This window comes from Cydia amplana, chromosome 8 (assembly GCF_948474715.1).
Source record: "Cydia amplana chromosome 8, ilCydAmpl1.1, whole genome shotgun sequence".
Taxonomy (NCBI): Eukaryota; Metazoa; Arthropoda; class Insecta; order Lepidoptera; family Tortricidae; genus Cydia; species Cydia amplana.
Window position 1 is genome coordinate 5,920,869 of NC_086076.1, and position 26,008 is coordinate 5,946,876.

Consider the following 26,008-nt stretch of genomic DNA (forward strand, 5'->3'; position numbering starts at 1 on the left):
GCGAAACAGAAAAAACCGGCCAAGTGCGAGTCGGACTCGCGCGCGGAGGGTTCCGCACCATCAACAAAAAATAGAGCAAAACAAGCAAAAAAACGGTCACCCATCCAAGTACTGACCCCGCCCGACGTTGCTTAACTTCGGTCAAAAATCACGTTGTATGGGAGCCCCAATTAAATCTTTATTTTATTCTGTTTTTAGTGTTTGTTGTTATAGCGGCAACAGAAATACATCATCTGTGAAAATTTCAACTGTCTAGCTATCACGGTTCGTGAGATACAGCCTGGTGACAGACAGACGGACGGACGGACGGACAGCGGAGTCTTCGTAATATGGTCCCGTTTTTACCCTTTGGGTACGGAACCCTAAAAACTAGTGGTATCCACCTAACAATAAGGGCCACTTGCACCATTCACTAACCCTAGGTTAACCGTTAACCCAGTGTCAAATTGTACTGGTAACCATGGTAACTACAGGTTTTATCGGTTAACCCCGGGTTAGTGGAATGGTGCAAGTGGGCCTAAGACATGTTGGGGTTGGGACGGTTGGTTAGCATTTTTCTTAAATGGAACTACAATGATTGCCAGGATAAAGTAAACTGTAGGTGGAATTCTGAGGAGACTATACAGTAACTTACCTATAAATGTAAGTACCTCGTGTGACCGGAGGAGCTTATAAGTATGATTTCCAAAGCGGAAGGATAGTACGATTGGATTATGTAGAATTACATAGATTGATTGGATGTTTAGTCTAAATGAAAGTGGCATGAACCGAAGCATTTTGCTTACGTAGAGATCCTGCAACTTACAATATCGACGATCTAGCCAAGATCGCAGGGCTTCGTTGAGGGCAGGAAACGGTAAATTGAGGCATTTCAGCAACGAACTTGTAGCAAATATCATGTGTATGAAGCAAATAAATCACTGTGAGGTGTCTCGTGAACTATGCATACATACTGCTAAAACAACAAAAATAGCATTGTTTCTGGTAACTGACAACTACCAGAAATAAATTTATATATAATCGTTATAGTTCGTTTTTTTTAGCATTAGAAAGAACTTGCAAGAAGGTAAGCGATCTTGACATGTCTTTTAATTGAAAAACGCTTTTTAAAAATCAAAAACTATTACTTATGAAAGCAGATGAATATAAATGATCGTATTAGATTCATAATTGTTACATATTTGCCGTAACTTATTTTTAAAACGTGTTTTTCAATTAAAAGACACATCAAGATTGTTTACCTTATTTCTAATGCTAAAAAAAAACGAAGTATAGTTGATGCCACTTTTTAGTTATGTGCAATGATTTGGAACGTTGGTCGACTCGAGCAGAGATACAACCGTGTCATTGGACTCGAATGTACCTAATGTGTTAATATATTAACCGACTTTGTAAATGAACGACGGAAATTGCTGAATGCCACGCGGGTAATGAGTATTTAGGCCGAGTTCATTCGGGACCAGTGGCTAAAAGACCCTAAAAAGGTACGAAGTTGTATTTACGACTTTATTAAACTGTGTTTTCACTGAACACTAACACTGTTATTGAAGCTTCTAGAGATTTAAAGAGGAAGTATGCTCTAGTTTTGACATTAAAAACAGATCAGCCAGAAGTGTTGTAATTAATCGCCATTTGTTGTGCTGTCCCCCGTGAACACGGCCTGTTACTCGTTAAACATTTGTATTTGAACATTTTGAACTAACAATCCGCGCCATATTGATATTACCATGATGACGGTATGACTTCCTATATTAGTGGTATTACGGCCGTGTATTATTTTTCTATGTGTACAGAAAGATTATGTTATTTATGTTATGATATATTATTTGTAGCTGCGGAGACCGGTTTGCGCTATGCCTTTAAAACGACGTTCGGAAATGTGGTAAAGTTACATAAGACATGCGCCTCTACTGACTTTGCTTACTGTCTACACTAGAGAGAAAGAAAAGAGTTGTGGTATAACAGCATTAAACTGATCTTTCAAACTCTATACTATTAATTTGACTTTTATTTTACCTTAACTTAAAGTTCGTGTTATGTCAAGTGACTTTTAAGCGACGACAGTAATGCGCTTGTGTTTCGAGCCCTTTCTGTACATCGTCACAAATTAATTGGTTATCCGCAGTGATTAAGAATAAGTTAAGTAAGGTTGTATATTATGTTATAAACTGAATCTAATTACTTGTTTCAATCAGAGCTTCCGATTAAATAACACCAGATCATCTAGCAAGTAGTTTTACGACTTGTTTCAAAGCTGATTTTTCGTATAAATAAAGGCGCAATCAGGAGCTTTTAGTTTGATACGGTCCATAATCTGCTTTGTAATATACAGCCATCTATAAATTATTTATTTGTGTGTTGTACATTAATAATTATTGATTAATTTTAATATTTATAAATGCTCGCGGAAAACTAAGGGTCCCTGAATCGTGTGAAAATTCCGGAAAAATATATTCATAAGTGAACATGCTAGAACTCTGGTTGTATTTGGTCTCAGCAAGCTCTTAACCTTTTGAACGCTGCGTCAATAAGAAAAAAATGCCATTTGGACGCCACACCATCGCACGTTAAATGCAATATTAAACCTATGCTTGCTGTAGATCAGCCATTCTCAAAGTGTGTTCCGCGGAACCCTAGGATTCCGCGACACCCCTGCAGGGGTTCCGCAAGAATTTAGAATAATAAAATAAGCATAATTATTATGCTTATTAATAAAAAAATACACTTCTAAAAACTATTGTTTTATTGTAGGGTTCCATCAAGTATTTCGCTTTCCAAAAGGGTTTCGTCAAAAAAAAAGATTGAGAACCGCTGCTGTAGATAAAAAAGTATAGGGGCGAAAAAAGCGAATCGTTACTTATTTGTTTACTAATTGCAGTTATTTTTTTGATAATATGGCAAGCCACTATGCAGCAGCAGAAGTTAAACGGGCGAGGTGTTCAAAATGATCTTGACGCGACTTTATTGTTAAGAGCGTCTCAAGGTAATTTTGAACACCTCGGCCGCTTAGCAACTTCTGCTGCCGACTGTACTATCACTATGTACCTCAGTGTGGCATATGCCATATGCCACACTCAGGACTTAGGCTATGATGGCGTCCGTGGCAAGATTTTTCACTGACGGGTATAACAGACGGAGCGGTCAAAAGGTTAACCACATATTTACATGCGTTCCTCGCTAACTAAAGTCGCTCACTGCCCGTGTTCAATAACGATAAATGAATTTAATACCTTAATAATTACGAATCTACAGTTGCATTTAAATACTATTAATAGTGAATATAGAAATTATCCCCTTTACTGGTCAACTATTTGCTTTAAAGTTACGTTTTTATGAATAGTAACTGGCGGCACCCTACATTAGGCATTAAGTGTTGCCAGTCATCATATAAATAAATTCGGAGCTTAGGTATTTTAGAATATTCAGCCCTGGGCCCGTTTCTCAAATGCTTGTAATGTAATACAAGTAGAAGTCCCTTTATAACAAAAGCTGTCAAAAAGTGACATCCGCTTGTATTACAAGTTACAAGCTTTTGAGAAACGGGCCCCTGCTAGCATTATTGTGGATACAAATAAGTTTTAAAATGCTGTCGGCGACCGGATTCAGAACTTTATACCCACGGTGCAAGCCTGCAGCTCCCATAGAGTAAAGAATATTAGTCGCGCTACTTAAAGGGTCCGTCATGTTCGATCAGAGCTATAACCGCGAAAATTAAAAGAGAAAGATCCCCGCAATTTACAAATTTCGGTTTTCGCGGTAGCCCCTCTGTTACGGCTGTCATGCCCGCGATAACTTTGTGTACGAATACATATTCTTCGCGTTGCGTTTTGCCTATCGATAAATAGTTTGTAATGTCGTTGCTGGGGGCAATCCGCAAACATCGAAATAATGGTCGTCTATCTGCAGTAGTGGAAGAGTGATAGAGGTAATTAAGCATTCAAATTACGATGTTTGCGGTAACCCTTCTATGTGTCGTAATAGCTTTGTTTCGCGATGTGTAAATCGGGCGTTATCAAAAGGCCTTTAAGGGCCTTTAATTAGAGCGGTAAATACCATCGTGTTGGCCACTATTGTGTTCCGCAGTTATTCTCATGACAATAGCCAGTATTCGCGATGACTGAACAATCACCATTCCCTCTCGACTTAGTGTATTTTAGTAACATGTCCCACCTATGCATTCAATACGAAATCTTCCTAATAATGTACCTATAGTTTCAAGAAAGCATACAAATAAATACATGTGACTGTACCTTGTGTTCAATGAATACTTCTTATTATAATTGCATTTAGTATTTTGTTAGGTTTCATTATGATTATGAACTTGTTATTTTTTATGTTGAACTCAAACATTGTAGGTACCTAGTAATTTATGTCGTCGTATTTAATTATAATTATTACTTATAAGTATTATTCATGCAAGAAGGAAAGTCACAGTTACTATTTGTTATTTAATTGTTTGTTATGTTAGGCCTTATATAATCTACGCCTAATGTTATTTTTTCGTCTATCCTATAAGTTATTTATAAATAATATAAATACCTATTCAATTCAATAATATGATTCAGTATTTTAAAACTTCACTTTGTGCTAGGCCTTCTTTGCATTACATTAGAAAGGGTTGATTATCACAGTTTTATGTCTTTAATTGGCTGAGTTTTATAATAGATCAACACTACATAATATCATAACAATTAACCCTCAAAGCTTTTTAGAAAAAAAATGCACTATCTTTTTACCTATAATCTACATTCAATTCAAATAATTTTCTACCCCCAAACTCCCACCTACCATCTTATCAACAGTATTGAAAACGGCAAAATATCTAATTCTTTATTTTACTCTTTACCTACGTGTTTCCTGAATTTTATTTATATAATTAACGTAATATTGTATACAATTAATTATTGAAAAATACAGATTAAAATGCCTTCAATTTTCAGTTTTTCATTATCGGTTATAGGATAATGGAAATCACGATTGTAGATATAATATGTATATTTAAATGTTATAATCCATATAGAATATAGAGTGGGTCCTGATAAGGTAATGCGTGTTGCATCATTATATTAAAACAATTTTTGCAATAACTATCTAATAAAATATATTGTATTTTATACTGTAATATGGGTGACTTTCATTTTGTGCTGTCTTAATGCTTAATATCTGGGAGACCGAGCAAAGCTCGGAAAACATATAAAAACTCGAAAATGCGCGTTTTCCCGGGGACCTAGGCTAGATCGATTTTTCGCCCCCGAAAATCCCCATATATCAAATTTCATCGAAATCGTTAGAGCCGTCTCCGAGATCCCCGAAATAAATAAGCGAAATAAATAAATAAATATGCAAGAATTGCTCGTTTAAAGGTATTAGATGAATAACAGTATAAAGAACCAATCCATCAGCAGGGTCGCGCAAGTAAACCCGCCACTATTATCTTCTTCGTGACTTAAGTAAAAGCGCAAACACGGGTAAAGTAAGGTAAGGACGCTAACGAGGGTCAAGGGGTGCTAGTAAGGGTCTCGGCGGATCCTGATTCTTCTCCATCTTCATGCCTGAGGTCGGACGCCTCGGCAAAATGCCGAAGGACCCCTTGCCGTGCCATGCCAATTCTACCCCCTTAAGCCAATTAGCGGTATCTCAAATCAAAATTTAATGCAAACATATACTTTAAATTATTTATCTTATAATTCAATTTTTAACATTATTTGTTTTTGAGATACCGCTAAAGCTTTGGTTTCCTCCGAAAGCGGCCGTCTCCATACTAAATAATACGGCTAAATATGGATGTAGTATTTGTATGGAGACGGCCGCTATGTGACGGCACCGCTTTCGGAGGAAACCAAAGCTTAATTGGCTTAAGGGGGCAGAATAGTGGACGCCGGGCCTAAGCACGAATCATTTCGTACAGTGACTCGCTTGTTCCTATCTCTATCGCATGCGAATAATTATATTGCTATCCTGCCTAAAGCTTAAAAGCAAGTGCCGGCGGTCATGTTACTATCCTAGCGAAAAATACGAGCGAGCGCGTGCGATAGAGACAGGAAATGGCGGGTCAATGTACGAAATTCTTCGTGCTTAGCGTCCATACTTTTGACCATGTATAAGCCCACGAGTGTGGAGGGGGCTACGCTACATGCAACGAATACATAAACCGTGTGCAAAGAAAACAGAATAATGGTATGATGAAGTGCGCTTTATTTACCTGCTCTGTTTACTTTCATCGTTCGATTTATTTTCTCATTGGCACAGTCTGGAAGTACACACGAGCGACACGAAAGCCAATACATACGGCCCACGCAAGTAGGCTGCGTTTTTTACTTGGTCCAGTTAAATGCGCCGTGTGCAAGACTTATGTGAAGTGGATTTTTATTTATCATTTGCCCTGGCAACATTATCAAGTTGACACTGACAGCACGATTATCGCACAGTGGCGATGTTATGTTTGTGTGTGACATTTGATTTCACCCCATTGGATAAATAATCAGTTTTTGTTTGATTGTCTCAGTGTAGTTGCAAATATTTATGTATAAATTATTCGTGAAATTATACAATTAATATTAGGACAAGTTATTGTGAGTGTGTGTGTAACAATGGAATTGGATGTAATAAACTGGACTAACAAAGAAGTGTTAGATTTATTACATAAAGACAGAATATCCAACTTTATATTAGATATTTGTAAATCTCATGACATTGATGGCCAATGTCTCTTGTCCTTCGTGGACAGGGACTTCTACGAGTTTCCATTTGACCAGTTGAAGCTTGGTGAAAGAAAGCGATTTATTCTGTCAGTGAAGAAATTGCAGAGACAAAATCGCGGGGCTATGTGTGAGCTCGGCCTCTGCGATGAGAACGCGCTGGTGAATCCTTCGACAAACATTAATTTCCTCGGCACGAATTTGTCGCACCTTAGTTATAATCTTCAACATAAACTGCCCAGTGAATTCTCATATGAGAGTAACAGTGAATGTGTGCCAACCTTTACTCCGGATGCAAAGGCATCAAAGTTGAAGCCTGAGATCTGGAAGACTGCTCTAGCGCTTGGTAAGTTACAAAGTAACATGTCGTTCATCCACACATGCGTTGCATTATTATTAGGACCTGGTTGTACACATGTCTCTGACACATTGTTGCATCTCCAAATGTGCCAAATAGCATCCAATATAGATCTGTTTTTGTCGGACATACCAGCGAGTCTAATAGATTAATTTTAATTGTTTTGCCTAATGGACTCTGTTTTTAGGATCATATAATCATAGACAACATGCCCTCCCTCCCAGGGCTCTGGCAGGGTCTAGGAAATCAGTGGCTTTCCCAAAAAACTTGTCTGCAGTTACATAAACTGATAACATTATCACTACCATCTTTTTAATGAATTTTATATGGATTCATAGCAATTGCAGACATATTTTTTTAGAATATACATTATTTTACACAGACCCATGTAAGTTCCGATTCCCTATGCATGTCCCCTTTAAATTATAAGGTTTTTCTTTTCTCAAAAGGCTATGTCTTCCTCGTGACGTGGGTGACGGCAGTGGTGATGGTGATAGTCCACGACAAGGTGCCAGACATGAAGAAGTACCCACCGCTGCCAGATCTCTTCCTGGACAACGTGCCTCATATCCCGTGGGCGTTTGACATGTGCGAGATCACCGGCTCACTGCTCTTGGCTATTTGGCTTGTTGTGCTGCTCTTCCATAAACACAGGTCAGCTGTTATATACAATTTCAAGTGGTTTTGAGCCTGGAGTCCGCTTGCTAAACTTATTGAAATATGTAAAAAGAAAATGCTCTTGGATGCTTAAAATCAAATAAAACGGGTTGCAGGTTCGAGTCCTGCCAAGATGCATATTCTTAAATTTTTCCTTTAATTTAAAATTCGAAGTGACCTGTTTTCATTGGCTTTGACTGCTTTGAGTACTTATTTTCCTGCTGTTGCTCTATTTCTTATTGATCATATTAAGCTAATTTTACCCTATTATGACTAGTCTAAAAAAATACTAGTTGCAATCACCAGGGAGGTCAGTGGGTGCTGTACTCTGTATCTCACTACGAGATCGGATACTCGATCGTTGATTCGACGTAAGACGCACGATAAAGCTAAGGGACACACTTAGCCCACCTACGCAACTTATGCTATGCATACAAATTTCAGGGTTCAAATTGTCATTGTGCATTGCATACGTTGCGTTGCGTACGTGGGATAAGTATATCCCTGCTAAATAGGGAACTTGCGGTTTCCGAAGCAACTTTTTCTAGTTACGGCGACGGGTGGCTTCAGTCACGTCTAGAAGCATCAGCTCTGAGCCCACTCTACACTTACGCAACACACACTCGAAACGTCGTGAGAAATTTAATGAAGTCTGATTGTTTTAAAACTACTAAATTTGAGATTGTGTCCTCAGTGAATTACATGGTTCAGGTTTTTTTCACCCGAATATACTTTATTTTATATGCGTGTGAAAAAAACCTGCGTAACTTAGTAAAAAGTACTACACATCGAGGTAGGGCTACCGCTTTGCAGTATAAACGTTATAGACTGTATTATGGTTTTAGAGTTTTTAGAATACCTATAGTTCGTTTTTTTAGCATTAGAAAGAACTTGAAAGAAGGTAAGCGATTTTGACATGTCTTTTAATTGAAAAATACTTTTTAAAAATCAATAACTATTACTTATGAAAGCAGAAGACTATAAAAGATCGTATTAGATTCATCATTGTTACATATTTACCGTAACTTATTTTTAAAATGTGTTCTTCAATTAAAAGACACATCAAGATTGTTTACCTTATTTCTAATGCTAAAAAAAACGAAGTATACATAGATACCAGGGATGTTGCGGATGCAGATTTTTTGACATCCGCGGATGCGGATGCGGATGCGGATTTTTAAAGGCTCACATCCGCGGATGCGGATGCGGATGCGGATGTCAAGATTAGGTACTTAGAAAACGTCAAATATTACATTTTTAGTATTTTTTTATGAAAAAAACCAAACGTTTAGTATTTGAGCAAGAATATAGGTGCGTTATATTTAATAAACAGTAACTTCGCCGACTTTTCTGGATCTAGACGATTTCGTTATAGGTAATGACGAAATTACCTAGCACTTACGCCGCCGCTAAGACGTTCCTGTACCGACTTGTTCAACATCCGCATCCGCATAAGCTCCGCATCGATTTTATGCGGATGCGGATGCGGATGTTGAAAATAATGCGGATGTTCCGCGGTTGCGGATGCGGATGCGGATGTTCGCAACATCCCTGATAGATACATAGGCTCATTTAGAATATTTAGATCAGAAAGTCGTATTGTTGGTTAAGATTTGTTTACCTTTGGATGAGATGAGAGTGTTGTAATGAATACATTTTGTTTTGAATTGTTGATTACTAATATATTGTACAGTCAGCTGCAATAGTATTGGAGTAGACAACTCGTGATATAGATTTATTTGTAAAACCATTAATATTGAGGTAGATGTTCTAAGTATCAGCCACACCTTAATGTGAACTGTAGAGATGGCCCTAAGCCGAGTGAGACTTAGGTACGTGGAAACCATAACTACATAATAAATACATAAGTAAAGACAAACGATTAATAACTTATTGAGGCTTTAGCGTGTTTATGAATATTGCCAAAAAAGTTTGAGTAAACGCTACGCATTATACGCAGTAGCGTATAGTAATACGTAGGTACTGCGTAGACCAAAACTCACGCTGCCGCCGCACCCCGCCCTGTGTCCGCGCCATAAATATTGTACACTTAACTTTGCTGTCATACCAACAGAATATATTGTGACAAATGGATAGTCATGAGTCATATTTGACGCGACTCGCGGGACAGGGAAAGGTAACGACCCATATTGAACACTCGTGGACCACAAAATGATCCCTTCCGACACTCACTTGTCGGTTTCCTGTTGCAGTCACTTCGATCCGTGGTTCGAGGATGCGCATAATGGATAACGAGCAATGCAATTTATGCAATTGTGCATTGTATGTGAACATGAAACATTCATGTTTCAGCCACACACATTCACCTTCATAATATACGTATATGAAACTAATGAAACCATAATTAAAGCCCAACTCCAGGTAGAGAACACATATATACGTAGGTACGTACCTACCTATATTTTGCAGGTTACAGCGTTAGTTTAGGTAGCTGCCACAGACAGATACCTACACTAGTTAACCCTTTGACCGCCGTTGGCATGTATACAAGACAACGATAGAACGACACACTGGCGCCGCTGTCTTGTATCCAAGACAAAAATTCTACCGCTCGGTAAATGTGGAAAAAATATCAATTATATTTTTTTTTACACTCATGTTAATGTTTTAGGTCCTTGTTTAAAAAAAATTGCATTTATTGCAGCTATAGAAATCCATTCTTTTATAATAAGGCTCTCAAAAAAATTGCTCCAGATTTCAACGTTTTTCTTGTTCCTCGTCGCCGTTGTCTTGTATACAAGACAGCTAGGGATGGGAATGTTAACTCGATATGAGAATATTCAAAATAAATATCAAATCGCAAATCTGGTTTTATTTAAGCATTTGAACACTTGTTAAATGCCAATTGGTGGTAACTAGTAACTAGAATACGTAAAACGAGACGAGAGAGACAGGCATTAACTATAGCTGAAGTTCAGGGAGCTTCTTCAGCTGTTGATAGTAGAGTCAGACAAGTAAATCTGGCCTTGTGGTTTATTTGCAGAACAAAAGATTCATGTTAAGATGATAGTGTAGTGGGGAGTGATACCCTGCAGTGACCGCTTCGCACAAGAATGGTACAGGCAGACGCTAGGACTATATAGTCAGAGTCGCCTAACTATGAGAATGTTATATATTTGAAATTGACGAAAAATTGTCATGGTAGGGAGGATGTAATACGGGAACTGAGAAGCTCATCTAAGAAACATGTCGAATGTGAAACATGCATTCCCGAACATTTCCGATCCCCATCCTTTTCCAATATTATTGTTCTTCACTCATTGACAATTCAATTAACCCACGTGCAATTTTCCCCAATGCAGTTCCGGTACTTACATTTATATTATCGACACACGATGCGCGGCTCTAACGTTACGCTTATAAAGTTTACGTACCGACAAGCGCTTACGCCGTTGACCTAGAGACTATTATTACTTAATCCGCGCGGAAACAGTCCTTGTCGGTCTGCACTGCGGATAGTCCATGCGCGCCGTTGTCTTGTATAAACGACTTCTTGAACAGCCTAGTGCGGTGATATTACGTCATGAATCGATATTGTTTAGTGGTTGTTTTTAATGATAAAGACCTTTATTTTTAACATTGTCGTGTGTAAAAAATATGTTAATTTTTGGCATTTTCGAAATAAATTAAAGTTGGATAAGAACAAAGCCAAATTGGGAAGATTTTTACCATAAATTGTAAATATCGATATCACTATTTGCAATCCCTAAACTTTTTAATTAGTTGTTTACTTAAAATTTTCTCTGGCGTGTAAGTGAGCGTCTTTGCGGACTAGGTCCGGCGGCCAAAAGGTTAATAGTTATTTGCTATACAAGGGGGCAAAATAGTTGTACTCGTGCTAATATTGATAACCGAAGCCGAACAAGCGAAAGATTCCAAAGTTCGAAAAGTGGACTCTTGAGCGTTGCGAGGGTCAAGGCCTCAAGGCATGAGTGTTAAACAAATAAAACTTCGCTACCGAGTGTAACACAACTTTTTTCACCACACCAATGCGAGGAAAATACTAATAGGGTATTTTCCTACTAGTCAAATCAGTTTCTTTTTAGGCTTCCGTACCCAAAGGGTAAAAAGGGACCCTATTACTAAGACTTCGCTGTCCGTCCGTCCGTCCGTCTGTCACCAGGCTGTATCTCATGAACCGCAATAGCTAGACAGTTGAAATTTTCACAAATGATGTATCTCTGTTGTCGCTATAACAACAAATACTAAAAATAAAATAAAACAAATATTAAAGGGGGGCTCCCATACAACAAACACGATTTTTTTGCTCTGTTTTTTGTTGATCGTCCGTGTTCCTCCGTGCGCGAGTCCGACTCGCACTTGGCCGGTTTTTTTTTAAACTGTCAAAACGATTTGCTAATATGGAATTTATATGAAACATTACATGATCATTACATCGTGACGTCACGGTCAACTCGCCTACTTTTTATATTTTTATCCGATTTATTAACTAAGACTTGTTTAAAAAATAACTGCTATCTATGTTATTCTAATAATTATCTGGTGCTTTATTTCATGCATGGTGTGAAATAATTTATTTTAAATACAGGAAAATACCCTATTGTAAAAACATTACAAATAAAGGGTGTCCCAAAAAGGACGCAAGATTTGAAATTGATGAAAAACACATTTTTTTTTTTCGTTATAATATATTTGTATATAAAATCTTGAAATACATAAAATAGGGCTATTTGTGGAATAATACGTCAGGCAAATGTCCTCCTAGGCTTTGCTGGCACATACGCACTCTTTTGTCAAAATTTTCTATGAACATTTTGCATAGATGCGGCTGAATTTCTCCAATGCAGCGTCGAATTTCCCCTTTTAAAGCATGAGTGGTTGTGGGCTTATTGGCATAGACTTTAGACTTTAAATAACCCCATAAAAAGTTCCCTGAATTTTCCAACCACTCTGCTCACAGTTGTGAAGTCAAGTCAATATTCCGACCATATTTTGCACGGAATTTTCGAACCGTACCCGCCAAACTTTCATTACTTTTGAAATATTGTTCAATAATAAAAACGCGTTGATCTTTCGTATAACCCGCCATTTTTACAAACCCTAAACATTCAGCTGTCAAATAGTTTTTTTTAGGGTTGCCAGCACTAAAATACAAAAATGGCGGCAAATTGAAATCTTGCGTCCTTTTTGGGACATCCTTTATAATCCAAATTCGAGTAAACGCTATAAATAGTTATCATTGAAAATCATCACTTCAATTATTAATAGATAACTATATTATGCTTGTGTGTGGGGTTTTGAAATACAACATTAACAGGAAATACCTTTTCTCTACGCTATGTAGGTTTCAGTCAGTCTGATGTCATATCGTTTCTCAAAAAAGCCTTACGTATTGCAGTAAATCTCAGCTCAGCAGGCAGAAAGGCGCAGGAGGAGAAGAGTTTTTGTCGTACTTAGAATCTGAAGCCTGAAATATATGCTGTTACTTACTTACCTCTAACTACTAACGTGTTTTTAATTCGGTCATTAGCTTCTTAGTGTAATTTCTTGCTCATTTACCTGCGATGTTTAGGTAACTCACCGAAGACATTATTTTTCCTACACGTATTTGTCAACACCTTCAAGTCTCATTGACTAGTCGAATTGACCTCTAACCCTTTTTGTTTTATGCAAATAAGAATGCACATGTTCACAAAGTCTATTATTAAACGTTTGTACCTTGTCTCAACTCGCACTTGACCTAAACTAATTGTTTGTTCCTGGCAGCCAGAAATGTGGTAATGTTTGCATTGTTTCCTTTGTTATCATCAAACATGACGATACCTATCTGTATTACTCGTACCAATGTACATTATATATTTTTATGATTCATTGGCCGTCAACCCACCCTGGGTCAGCGAGCTACCTTTGTTTGTTACTTCTAACTGCGAGCCTTAATGTGAGCCTCCTTTAAAACACGGGCAGCCTTTTTAAGTCTCGTCCGACCCGTTACAATACTAGTAAAGTAGCGTGTCCTATATAATATTATAAGATGCCTCTATACCGGGTGTGGCCTGTACCTAATACTAGCAATATATTCGTTATCCTTATAGGCCATTACATCAGCTTGATCAGCCTTATATTTTCTTTTTAGGAGCTTTAACCCTTTCTCCTGTTTTCTTCTAGTATAGTATGTTTTTTAATAATACTAGGAGGATTTCAGCGTCCGCTACAAGTTATACAACTTTTTTCATTGGTTTTTGTAAATATTTGACGAATGTACTTATTAAACAATATGTAGGTACCATGTAATTTAACCAATGTCTACAGATTTCTAAAAATATCTTAGAAAATAACGCTACAAAACGGACGGTCTCGTAGATTTCTAATTAGGTACAAAAGTTATAATATAAGTATAAGTAGGTACTTATACTTATATAATAACATTTATAACACAGAGGATCTGGAATCAGACGGACGTTGTTGTTTTGCATCGAATGCCGAATTACTATTACTAATATGCCGTATGAATGAATAGCGCTTTTATCTAGATAGTTGTCAAGTGTTTGATAACAATGATAGGTACTTATGTACAAAGATAACAAAAGGTTTTGAACGGTTTGGAAGGGTATTAAACTCTAATGACATGACTCGATCCTCTCGTGATAACTGGTAAACATTCATAATAATCATAATAGATATGGTCCAAAACATATTTTTTCTGACGAAATCCAAATAAAGTTCTTGTAGTTAACCTTTTGAACTACATCTATACCTATATATATGTATATGTGTACCTATATAAACAAAACAGATAAAAATCTGGCACACAGACTTCGCAACGATACCTATGGAAGAGCCTTTATAGATGTTGACGCCCTAATGTTTGAAACAAAACATGGTGAGCGAAGGGTGTAGGTACCCACTGGCGCATATACAGGTTTATTATTACAAAAAATCGTCGGGGATGGGGATTATATAGGTTTCATTTGTCTCCTTCCATTTGTCCCAGATTCATCCTCCTCCGAAGATTCTTCGCTCTCGCCGGCACGGTGTTCCTGCTCCGCTGCTTCACGATGCTGATCACGTCGCTGTCGGTGCCGGGGTCGCACCTGAAGTGCGAGCCGCGGTCCTACCCCCCGGCGGACGACCTGACGGTCTGGGGCCGGAGGCTGCGCCAGGCCTACGAGATCTGGAGCGGGGCCGGCATGTCGGTCCGCGGCGTCCGGACCTGTGGGGACTACATGTTCTCCGGACATACGGTTGCGTTGACTATGCTGAATTTCTTCATCACTGAATGTAAGTACACTTCATGTACCTTTTATATTAAGTTTCAATGTATTTTTTAAGGGTACCGACCTATTAAGAAATATATTAGTGATGCGTAGTTATAGTGTAAGTACATAGATACATAGGTGTATCAGAAGAAATCACATTTCGCAAGCGTGCGTAGGTATATCTAATTAGATAAGATTTTTTGTTGTTTAGGTTACTTACAGTTTATCAAAGTCCTATGGTCATTGCCCTACTTTGCTCGCAGTCATTTATCATTTCTTTTGGCTTTTGGCGCCACCCTGTACAAACGTTTAAGTGAAAATGATTGAAGGTTAAACTTTTACATAAGAACAACAAAACATAGATTCTGGGCCGGCAGACCTTCCCTGTGCGACACGGAAGTTCTTACTGAAGGATGGCTTGTTATTTTGAGATTGTGTACCGTGTACCCTGCCAAATTTTAATGAAATCCACACATGTTTGTGCTGTGATAAATCTGAGCAGATTTGTACTTACCATGTTTATTGGTACATAGTTGGTTTGTTTGTAAACACAAGTGACGACTTCTGTCATCATAGGTAGGTACGCATCATCATGAGATTCATGAGGTAAGTATTTTATTAGTTAGAATAGAAGTTTGCGTGAAAAAAAACTCGTTATCGTTATAGTTATTAAGACGTGAAATCTATACGTCATTTCCAAGGTTTCCGGTACATTCTTGCTAGCGATATTAAATATCTTATCGGGTCCTTAGTATTATTTAGTTTAAACAAAGGTAAAAACAAAAAGAAAATGCTCATTAAACGAGGAAACAAAAGGTTTAAGATAATAGATTAAGTTAAACAAAAACAACGCGCATTATAAATATTTAGATTTTGAAATGCCTATTAACACACAAGTTAGTTATATTTAACAACAGTCGCTAATTAGAATTTGGTAAAAACATTCGTGTTCTGAAAATACAAATTCCTTTATCGACAAGGAAGCGACAGTTCGTTTTGCTGACGCACAGTCTTTGTTGACATTACTATCGCGTAACTTGGATACAAATGCGTACATTATAATCGTATTCTTGTTTTCTGAAACACTTTGTTTATATCAGTTCTTATAATAACATGACCTAGATACGTCGGTTGACCGCTTGCTTGCGTCATCATGAAGTGAACAGCGTCAAAGCCTCAAAGTATCTTAATTGAGCTGATATCTAATGTACTGCGATCTGTTAAGTACATATTAAATTAAATATGTTCGCTTACCACTTACTGAATAAATATTATTTTTAAGTATTATGAATCAATCGTCAGCACAGAGCACAGCGTCTAACATATGTAGGTATTCAACAATCACGAGTGTCCCACCACTCCCACCAAGGTCAAATTGGGGGCAGATGGAATGAATCACTCCCATTTGTGGCCGCCGGGAACAGGCCAATAACGATTAAAAAAAGCGGCCAAGTGCAAGTCGGACTCGCCCATGAAGGGTTCCGTATTTAGGCGATTTATGACGTATAAAAAAAAACTACTTACTAGATCTCGTTCAAACCAATTTTCGGTGGAAGTTTACATGGTAATGTACATCATATATTTTTTTTAGTTTTATCATTCTCTTATTTTAGAAGTTACAGGGGGGGGGGACACACATTGTACCACTTTGGAAGTGTCTCTCGCGCAAACTATTCAGTTTAGAAAAAAATGATATTAGAAACCTCAATATCATTTTTGAAGACCTATCCATAGATATCCCACACGTATGGGTTTGATGAAAAAAAATTTTTTGAGTTTCAGTTCGAAGTATGGGGAACCCCAAAAATTATTGTTTTTTTTTCTATTTTTGTGTGAAAATCTTAATGCGGTTCACAGAATACATCTACTTACCAAGTTTCAACAGTATAGTTCTTATAGTTTCGGAGAAAAGTGGCTGTGACATACGGACGGACAGACAGACGGACAGACGGACAGACGGACAGACAGACAGACATGACGAATCTATAAGGGTTCCGTTTTTTGCCATTTGGCTACGGAACCCTAAAAACGAAAAGAAAAACACACAATCAAAATATGCTGATTTAGCAATATTTCTATAACGCCATCGAAACCTGATTAAATGTCTTATAACATACTAATGCATGTTACTTGGTCATTAATATACATACGTGATTAACGTGATTGAATACAAGACGCCACGAGCGTCGGAGAGAGCGCCACGTAACATTTTATAACGACGCTATTATCTGGCAGTATATCAACCGCTTATAATAATTTTATTCTTTGTTAAATTGACGTTAATCGTAGTTAAGATAGAGATTGTAAAAGAAACTTCCCATAGTACTCGACATGTACTAACCGAGGCGATTACGGATATAACCGACATAACCGTAATCTCCGCGGGTGAACGTGTTGCACGCAAATAGCCCTCGCATCGGTACATAAAGATTATTCTGTTTATTGGTTGTGATCTATTTACTGACATTAAACACAGTACTAAGCGCATAGAAAATAAACATTTTCGACTAACTAGACGCCAAATTCTAGTGACATTTATAGACCAAATCACGGAATTTAACGCATTACCTATCAACCAAAGTCTATAATACCTAAATAAACCACATTTGAAGTTTATACTTTATGGTAGTAAACTAGAAACTTGTCTCGTTATCTCTAACCATTAACCTTTGCTTTGTTATTTGTGTTCGACGCTTCAATACGTGACAAAAACAAAGCGTACCTAGTGAAGTAAGATCACCTTCACCGAGTTCATCGTCAATGGTTCCGAGGATCTGATACTATAATAATAGTTACGTTGCAGCTTGCAGCTTATAATAAGTCTACGTTGTACCTAATCATCAGAACTGCTAAAAGTAAAATGTGTCGGTATAGATAGACTAATGATTTGAGGCTTCTTTATAAATTCTCAGTCAAAAATGTTTACGAATTCCCTTCCATTTCTACAGTCATTTCGACTGCACGACGGATGAAAAAATCAACCAAATGAACAATGTTCTAGCCGTTGTAGGGTGACTGTACCGATATGGAGCGCATAGATACAACCGTTTCCATGCAAGACATGCTCATTGCTCGTGCGCTTGTTGCAAGAAACTGCACGGGCTTGACTTTGGGCTCAGTCAGACTAAGTACGTACTACGTTACCTTCGAGTACCTATAACCTAATGTAAACCGCGAAAAACATCGTAACTCTTGTTAAAAAAAGTTTTCTGGAAAAAAATAATACAAGTGGTTCTACGAAATTCTTTATACATTGTAATGTTTTTACAAGCTTTGATTTAGTTTGTCCCGTTGTCTGTAATCAAATCTTGCAAGTTAAATTTTAATTTGACCCACTTTTCCGGTTTCCGATGAAGCTGAAAATTTGCATAGGTGTATGTACATAATTATGTACTTAAGTCGGGTGACATTGCAATATTATGGTACCATCGAGCTGATGTGATGATGGAGACAGTAGGTGCCCATATGAACACTGTGATAAAAACAACGCAACCGGTTTTTAGAATGTTTTCTCGATGAGTATTAATTAGTTGCCTGTGGAAAGAAAAGTACAGGCAACGATAAAAGCTTGTACCAAAAATAAAAATTGCCATAAACTAATTTGTAGTTACCTCCCTCCGTTCTTTAAAGTTTCCTGACCTGAATTATGAAGTAGGTATATTATATCGTTGTTATGTGATATCCAGAGATCAAGACCTGGAGTCTGAACGCACCCACCCAAGACATGCTCTAGCGAGCGAGCTTTCTACGCCCGACTGAGCATGCAATATATGCCTACACATATTAGTCTAGGCTGATTGACTCTCATCGAGTATTGATTGAGTAGTGCATCGTTCGCCTAGGCTAAGATAAATTACCCAGAAGGCATATTCGAAGTGAAAAATCCAACTTGATTTGTTATGTGTGCTGTGATACAAATCTCGCTAGCGTTTTACACACTTTTATACTTTCCCAAGAACTTAAATATCCTATCAACTTTATTGTTCAATACATGAAAGTACAACTGACGGACTTAATGCCAGAAGGCGTTCTCTACCAGTCAACCATGAGCTAAACCTAAAAAGCGACAAAATGAAGAAGATTGTGACGCAAAACTATATTATGATATTCTTCATACATCAATAATAGTGTCTATACGAATATTTAGAATGCAAATTGAAGTACTACAGCGGCATTCGCGTAATTGTTTACATTTACGAGTTTTTCCCTACGTGGTGGTACCTATGCATATGGTGTTAGGTTGGAACTGTTAGTTTACTATTACACAACACATACCTAAACCATTTTTAAACTCTACGTCGCCATCCGTTTTTTAGGTTGCCGCTAATTTACATTTGTTATTGTGATCATTAATAGTCCTCACTATTTATTATTGGTCTGATGTTGCATGATAAATACCTTCTGCTCCCGATTTCGTGCCAGTACGAGTAGGTATGTCTGTCGCAATTACGCTAACAGATGACCAGCTGTTTCTGGTAATTAGACAATTTAAAATAAACTGATGTAGTGCTAACCCATTCAGCGTTAATCACGACACATTGTCGTTTTGCCTCTACGAAGCATTTTCGCTACATACCGGGAAACCCGATAACACGACGTAGCGCTACAACCGTAGTTCCGCGGTGAATGTGTTTAAAGGGGGTATTTTATTCGCAGACACATCGCGCAGCCTGTACCTACTCCACATCCTGACGTGGGTGATGAACATGTTCGGCATCTTCTTCATCCTGGCGGCGCACGAGCACTACTCCATCGACGTGTTCATCGCCTTCTACATCACCTCCCGGCTGTTCCTCTACTACCACACGCTCTCCAACAACCAGGCGCTTATGCAGAACGACTCCTCCAGGTTGGTAGTGTTTAAATAAAGGATGTAATACCTGGGACAACATGGGGAGGAAAGGATTTAACCTTTTCGACGCCGTGTCAAACACAAAAGCTGTCACGCTGACGCCACGTCACCGAAGTGTCAAAACTGTAATTGAACTTTATGCATAAGCACGTAGGTCTATGTTGCTCTGTGACCGATTAATCGATCTTTGGCGTTGAACCTGCGGTGTGGATATATCGGTCATTGGCGTGCAAAATGTTGACGTTGTGTCAACAACACCGAAAACAAACAGCTTGGGTTAGGTTCTACGATGACAACGATGGAGACGCTCCTTTTACAGTTCGGGCGTAGCCATAGTGCCGTAACACGATGCTGGCAGCCTAGCCAAGGTGACGATCCCTTGCGCTTCGCCATCGTGTCTCTATCACTCTTCCATATTAGTGCGACAGTGACAGTTGCGTTTCGTTCGCTACGGAGCGTTAGCGATTGGCATGTTGTCTACGGGGCCTGGTCCCTTGCATTATTCACATGCATTATCAATAGAAATGTAGGTACAATAAGTAGTTTCTCTCCATTTAGAGATAGCGACATGGTGAATGGAACAGGCGCACCGGCTAAATATTATGGCGTGCGCCATTGGAACCACGCGCGTTATAGACATCGCGTAATCCATGTAAGGTCCATGATTACTTCTGTTTGTTTTTACTGCGTCAATTGGACATGTAGGTAGGTACAAGCCACTCGGTGTCCGCTTGAACCCAATTAACCTGAGTGTTGCTCATATCCATGATTACATTAGATTAGAACATTTTACTTATCAGGGCAAGCCTTGGACGCCGGTATATTTTCTCAATCTTATGGAATGGAAGCACCACAGAGCTAGTTATGCGGTTCTGTGGAAAACACCCACACAAAATAGACATTTCATAACCTCTCAAATGGACTCAAAGCCTATGGATAATATTGTTGGTGCCCCAAAATGTTAATTACCTACTCTAATTATAGTGACACGCTAACGGCGCTGATACGTTATAATAAATGGCACCCGCTCGGAGTGGCAGCTAGTGCCCTTTTCGCCCACACCCGCCGCTACATAGTTAGCGCATTAATCTAGCGAGTGCGTGACACGTCGCCGCCACTCCTCTTCGCTGTTACACTTACAGTTGTTAGCCGTCGAGTACTATCAACATTTATTGTTTTACAATCTATAATGTTTACTTTCGCGGAAATTAGAAACATTTCCCGAATAGATTGGATAATGGACACTTGTTTTAATTAGTTTTATAAAAGATCTGACAACACGTTATTTTTTTATCGCGTTAATGATTACACCTATTACAGTTACTTAACACATTCATTGCCAGCCAGGCAAACAAGACATCCGCGCCAGACTACAATAGTTTCGTCATATAAATCTGTAGTACCACGATCCCGACTATCGGGTCCTCCGGCCTGCGAACGAAATCATAAAATACCCGATAGTCAGGTTTTCGGCACTGAATGTGTTTATAAAATTTATATAATGAATGAATTGAAACATGAATTATTTTAATTTCAGAACGCGAATATGGTTCCCGCTGCTGTCGTTCTTCGAGGCGGAGGTGGACGGCATCGTGCCCAACGAGTTCGAGGGCCCGGTGGCCATCATGGCGAACCTGCGCGAGTGGTGCGCGCAGTGCGCGGCCGACGTGCGCGCGTCGGCGGCGGCGCGGCTCGCCGGCGCCAAGCTGCAGGAGGGCGCCGCCATGGGCGAGTACTCCGTGGTGCGGCTCGTCGACGGCATCAAGAGGAACCTCAGCCTCGTCGAGGAGTTCAAGGACTCCCGCCAGAGGCTCACGCTCGACAAGAACATCCAGGCGTGCCTCCTCGACGAGCACCCCGACCTCGAGCTGCGCCGCAGGAACTTCGCCGAGCTGCGCGAGGACGCCCTCATGAAGGAGTTCAGCGACCCCCCCTCCCCCTCCCCGTCGAGTAAGAAGAGTATATGAAGCGCCAGATGCTATTTAGACAATTATTTCAGCTTTACTATAGTAAAGTGAATTAGATACCTGAATGTTTTACATTTCCATTAGATTTTATAACATGTTATTCCGTTTACGTTACGTGTATAATATTGATAAGTTTAATAATGTATTAACGTATAAATTATTATGATTTTTTTTTGCTCAAAGTAAAATAAAGAATTTAGATTATCATGTGTTCTACATTCTTCAGTTATGCCCATTCTGAACAGGGCAAAATATTCCTTAGTATTTTTGGATTCCGTAATTATCACGAAGTCCATTGAGGATCCTTAGAAAAATACAAACCGATTTAAAAGTAGCTTTTGTGTGTGAAAATGTTGGCAGTCCACTACAAGTTTGGCGTTAGCTCTTATTCATCCACCAGCTCACTCCACATGCATGTATATGTTCCTAAACTATTACTTTGAAATTCACTTTACGGGAACTACCCACTTTTAAATTATTCATGCAAGAAATATTAACTTCATACAAAAATAATTGACAATATGTACGGTAAAAAAAATGTTTAGGTACTTTAGTATCCCTGAAACGTCAAATTATGACAGCTTTCAGAATTCCACGCAATGTAAAATGAAAGTATACGACCTTGAAATAAAAGCACAACAATATATATAGTAATTTATATAATTCATATGAAAAATTAGTTAAAACTGTCTTTAATAATACAAAATTAATGAAATAAACTTGTCATGAACAGTTTTTGCAAAATAAACACTGCATTTTTTAAAATTTATTTTATAAATACATTATTTAATACTCTAGCAAAATGTCATCGTCAATATAATCATGGCAAGACGAATGAACTTAATAATCGGCAGGATGTCTTACAAAAAGGATACCTAAAATCCTAATAAAAGATCAATCTTATTAGTAAAATACTTACATCAGTAAATAAAATATTTTTAAAATTTGAATACAAATCCATTTCTAGTTAATGTGAAAAATAAAAAAAAGAAATATTAATACTTTAAAATAATACAAGCCTTAATTGAAGGATAAATTTGTTAAATAGAAATCTTAATGTTTAACTTCATTAAAATGAGTTATAAATCTAATGATTACGATAATAGGCCACTTCATTGTTAACATGATACTCTATACATCGCTACAACACAAGTTCTCAACGAAATCTTCTTCGCATTATATACAATGACTAATTATGCCAAAGAAGTGAATGATGCACCATAAATAACAGAATAGACTTAATGGATACGCTCGCTTAGTGCTAAGAGGGGCTTAACTTGAGCTGAGAAGCAGTAAATATAACCAGTCAATTACTCCGCAGCGGCCGCCTGCTCACTCTCGATCAAAGCCTCAGACGGGTTAGTCTTCTTCACCACAGCCTCATCTTTGTCTTGAGATTGTTCGCGAGACCCCACAGAGCCATTTTCCCTTTGCGGTGTACTTTCTTTTGAGGATTTAACTGCGGACTCTACATCAGATGCCTTTGTTTCTACAACTGGTGCCTCCTTTTCAACGGATTGTCTTTCTTGTGAAGCTTCCCTCGAGGCATCTGCAGCAGGTGTACCTTCCTTAGACTTAGGGGCAGGAGTACCTTCTTTAGACTTGGGTGCTGGTGTACCTTCCTTGGACTTGGGTGCTGGTGTACTTTCCTTGGACTTGGGTGCTGGTGTACCCTCTTTAGACTTGGGAGCAGGTGTACCTTCTTTAGACTTGGGTGCTGGTGTACCTTCCTTGGACTTGGGGGTAGGTGTACCTTCTTTAGACTTAGGGGCAGGTGTACCTTCTTTAGATTTAGGGGCAGGTGTACCTTCTTTAGACTTAGGTGCTGGTGTACCTTCTTTTGAAGGAGTTCCATCCTTGGCTGGGGCTGTTTCTTTCTCTTGTGACCCTTCCTTTGGTGCAGGAGTACCCTCTTTTTCTGCAGATTTGGTATCCCTTTCCTGTGAGGTCTCCTTGGAGGCCTTACTATCTCCATTTTCAGTTTTCTCAGCGTCCCCATTCACAACCTATAAATCAAATTTAAAACACATTCTTCACAAGTTCTCTAGACAGAGTTAATATATTACATATATATTGGGATTATACCTAGTTATGATATGTAATTAATAAATTGGCAATCTCTACTGAACTCCATTAATCTTTCTTTCTTCTTTATTTCTTTCTAAAATTCATTTAAGATTTTATCTGAAGATGTTATCTTATCTTTTTGATTGACAAGCAACAAAATACATAAGATGTGTATTGTTCGTTTTTTTAAGATCGGCATAACTGTTAATTCAATTTAATAAAATCACATACCTATCAGATTTGGTAACTAAGAGTTCCAAATACAAAAACAATTGCTACTGGGTACATTAAATTAAATAAATTTTCAACATTTGTTTTGTACATTTGTGGTACTTTACCTTTTCTTCCGCTACTGGCGGCTCTTCTGGAGGAAGCTCCACTTTCAGGAAAACCTCCAGCGAATCCACTTCATTTGCCATGTCAAACTGGTCATAATCCTGTATCAAATATAACATTGAAGTTCATTTGTTCATAAGAACTCTTATTTAGAGAGGATATCAAAGCCAGTACTAATTAAATTAACCTTGATAAATTAAAACTATGGGTTGAAATGGTTAGCAGAGATCCACCTGAGAATATAGATTGAGTATCCTCTAGCCGCCCATACATCAAACCTTGCCAAGCAAAATGAAATTTTATTTTGTCAACACAAAGTTCAAATTAGAATGGAACAGGAGACCTTATTATAGGTCTCTGGGCGGCTAGAGGTTAAAACTCCGTTTTATTGTTAGGTCTAATTCATTAAAATAACATGTAATATTATCACAAACAACATGCATATTTGTTTATTTATCATTGATAATATGAATAACAAATTTGATAGTGGACTTGTTCTTACTTCCATATCAACACCTCAGTAATTCAAATGTTTATTTATGTGTTTTTAGAGATGAGAGTAGCTACGGAATGCTATGTGACAGCCAAGATCATAGGGAATCAATTATATTTGGCAATTCTCAGTTGAAGGTCACCAGTGTTGTTTACATGCACTTAAGCTTTATTTCTGACCGAGCAAACATTATTATCACAATAGTAGCGTTTGATAATTAGTATGAGTTGGTGTTTCCTGTATTTTTTTTCTGATTGACGTGTTTGGAAACAAGAATCCTAGGATGATTAAAGTAAGTTGACTCACCCCGCAATACTCCTCGTCGTTGAAGATCTGCGGAGGCAGCGGGGACCGCGGGTTGGGGTCACTCACGGTCCCTCCGTTCGATGTCGATTTGTTTTGCATAAAGTCTTTATCCGCTTCCCTTCCCGGTTCCGTGATGTCAATGATGTCATATTTAATGTTTTTAGAATCCAATATCATCATAACACGTTGCTGTCTCTTTTTCACCTGGAATTCGATGGAGTCACGTAATCAAAAACAATTATTATATGAATCAGCTTAGCGAAAAAGTCGAAGAAAGTGCCCGGCCAACCCAGGAATTTTCTAATATTAAACATACCTCCTTGTTTCCAGAAATACCACTAATGTATACTTTAACAACCATGATTGGAATTCGATATATAGGATTAAAATAATAATAAAAAACAATAGCGTATAACACTAAATCGAAAAAATAGGCTTGGCCATTCGTGTTTTACTTTACCAAATGTGTCCATAGAGTAAGGGAAATTATGACGTTTCCCACAATCAGTCACTTCCACAGATTCAAGAACCACGAATAAACCCATGTGATAAACAAACAGAAAATGACTTTATTTGTATAGTAATAAGTACTATTATTGGACGTATTATTTCAAAAGATATAAAAAAAATGTTCATAGCTGTCATTTCCAGAGCGACATTTGCTGCTACTTGAACGGTGTGCCACGTTCCGTTCTACGTAATTTTACTGCAGCCAAAAAATGTATCAAGACATTTCGATGCCATAAAATTCTAAAACTTGGAAAACTTTCTCAAAGGATTTTTAAACCCTTCTATTGTAAGTAGAGGAAGCAAATCTTCTTCACCATTTTTTGGGTAATATGGTACCTATAATATGATTTATAGGAAAATTGCATTTTATCCTCTAGAGTGGCCAAGTTTTCTTATTTACCGCATGTTCGTGTGTGGTGTCCGAAAAAAACAGGCTATAATTTATCCTGACGAATGTGTCTTAGTTAATAGATGTTGCAATTTTTTTAACCCTCGTGCCTTGAAACAGTTGAAACACTCGCAAAGC

General features: G+C 38.1%; 2 protein-coding genes across 5 annotated transcripts; one reads left to right on the forward strand and one right to left on the reverse strand.

Moving 5' to 3' along the window:
- The first annotated feature begins 6,531 nt into the window (after positions 1–6,531).
- LOC134650202 (ceramide phosphoethanolamine synthase-like) lies at positions 6,532–21,975 on the forward strand. Its single transcript, XM_063505139.1, has 5 exons — positions 6,532–7,044; positions 7,506–7,710; positions 14,687–14,973; positions 19,608–19,800; positions 21,341–21,975. The coding sequence occupies exons 1-5, from the start codon at positions 6,591–6,593 to the stop codon at positions 21,768–21,770; spliced, it is 1,569 nt and encodes a 522-aa protein (XP_063361209.1). The 5' UTR covers positions 6,532–6,590; the 3' UTR covers positions 21,771–21,975.
- Positions 21,976–22,414: 439 nt separating this feature from the next.
- Positions 22,415–25,469, reverse strand: LOC134650021 (SH3 domain-binding glutamic acid-rich protein homolog). 4 transcript variants are annotated; one of them, XM_063504841.1, is made up of 5 exons: positions 25,289–25,469; positions 24,973–25,176; positions 24,176–24,274; positions 23,605–23,776; positions 22,415–23,361 (listed from the first exon to the last, which is right to left on the reverse strand). In XM_063504841.1, the coding sequence occupies exons 1-5, from the start codon at positions 25,331–25,333 to the stop codon at positions 23,081–23,083; spliced, it is 801 nt and encodes a 266-aa protein (XP_063360911.1). In that variant the 5' UTR covers positions 25,334–25,469; the 3' UTR covers positions 22,415–23,080. The 4 variants fall into 4 exon arrangements, with proteins under 4 accessions (XP_063360911.1, XP_063360909.1, XP_063360910.1 ...); XM_063504839.1 differs by having other exon boundaries at positions 22,415–23,523; XM_063504840.1 differs by having other exon boundaries at positions 23,470–23,776; positions 25,289–25,468.
- Positions 25,470–26,008: the final 539 nt, after the last annotated feature.

Bases quoted from the DNA above. Each gene is read 5' to 3' on its own strand.
- LOC134650021 (XM_063504837.1), bottom strand. From the start codon at position 25,333: ATGGTTGTTAAAGTATACATTAGTGGTATTTCTGGAAACAAGGAG. The intron at 25,177-25,288 runs GTATGTTTAATA...ATCGAATTCCAG, and splicing joins GTATTTCTGGAAACAAGGAG to GTGAAAAAGAGACAGCAACG. The intron at 23,777-24,175 runs GTAAAGTACCAC...TTTGATTTATAG, and splicing joins CGCCAGTAGCGGAAGAAAAG to GTTGTGAATGGGGACGCTGA.
- LOC134650202 (XM_063505139.1), top strand. From the start codon at position 6,591: ATGGAATTGGATGTAATAAACTGGACTAACAAAGAAGTGTTAGATTTA. The intron at 7,711-14,686 runs GTCAGCTGTTAT...CATTTGTCCCAG, and splicing joins CTGCTCTTCCATAAACACAG to ATTCATCCTCCTCCGAAGAT. The intron at 19,801-21,340 runs GTTGGTAGTGTT...TTTTAATTTCAG, and splicing joins ATGCAGAACGACTCCTCCAG to AACGCGAATATGGTTCCCGC.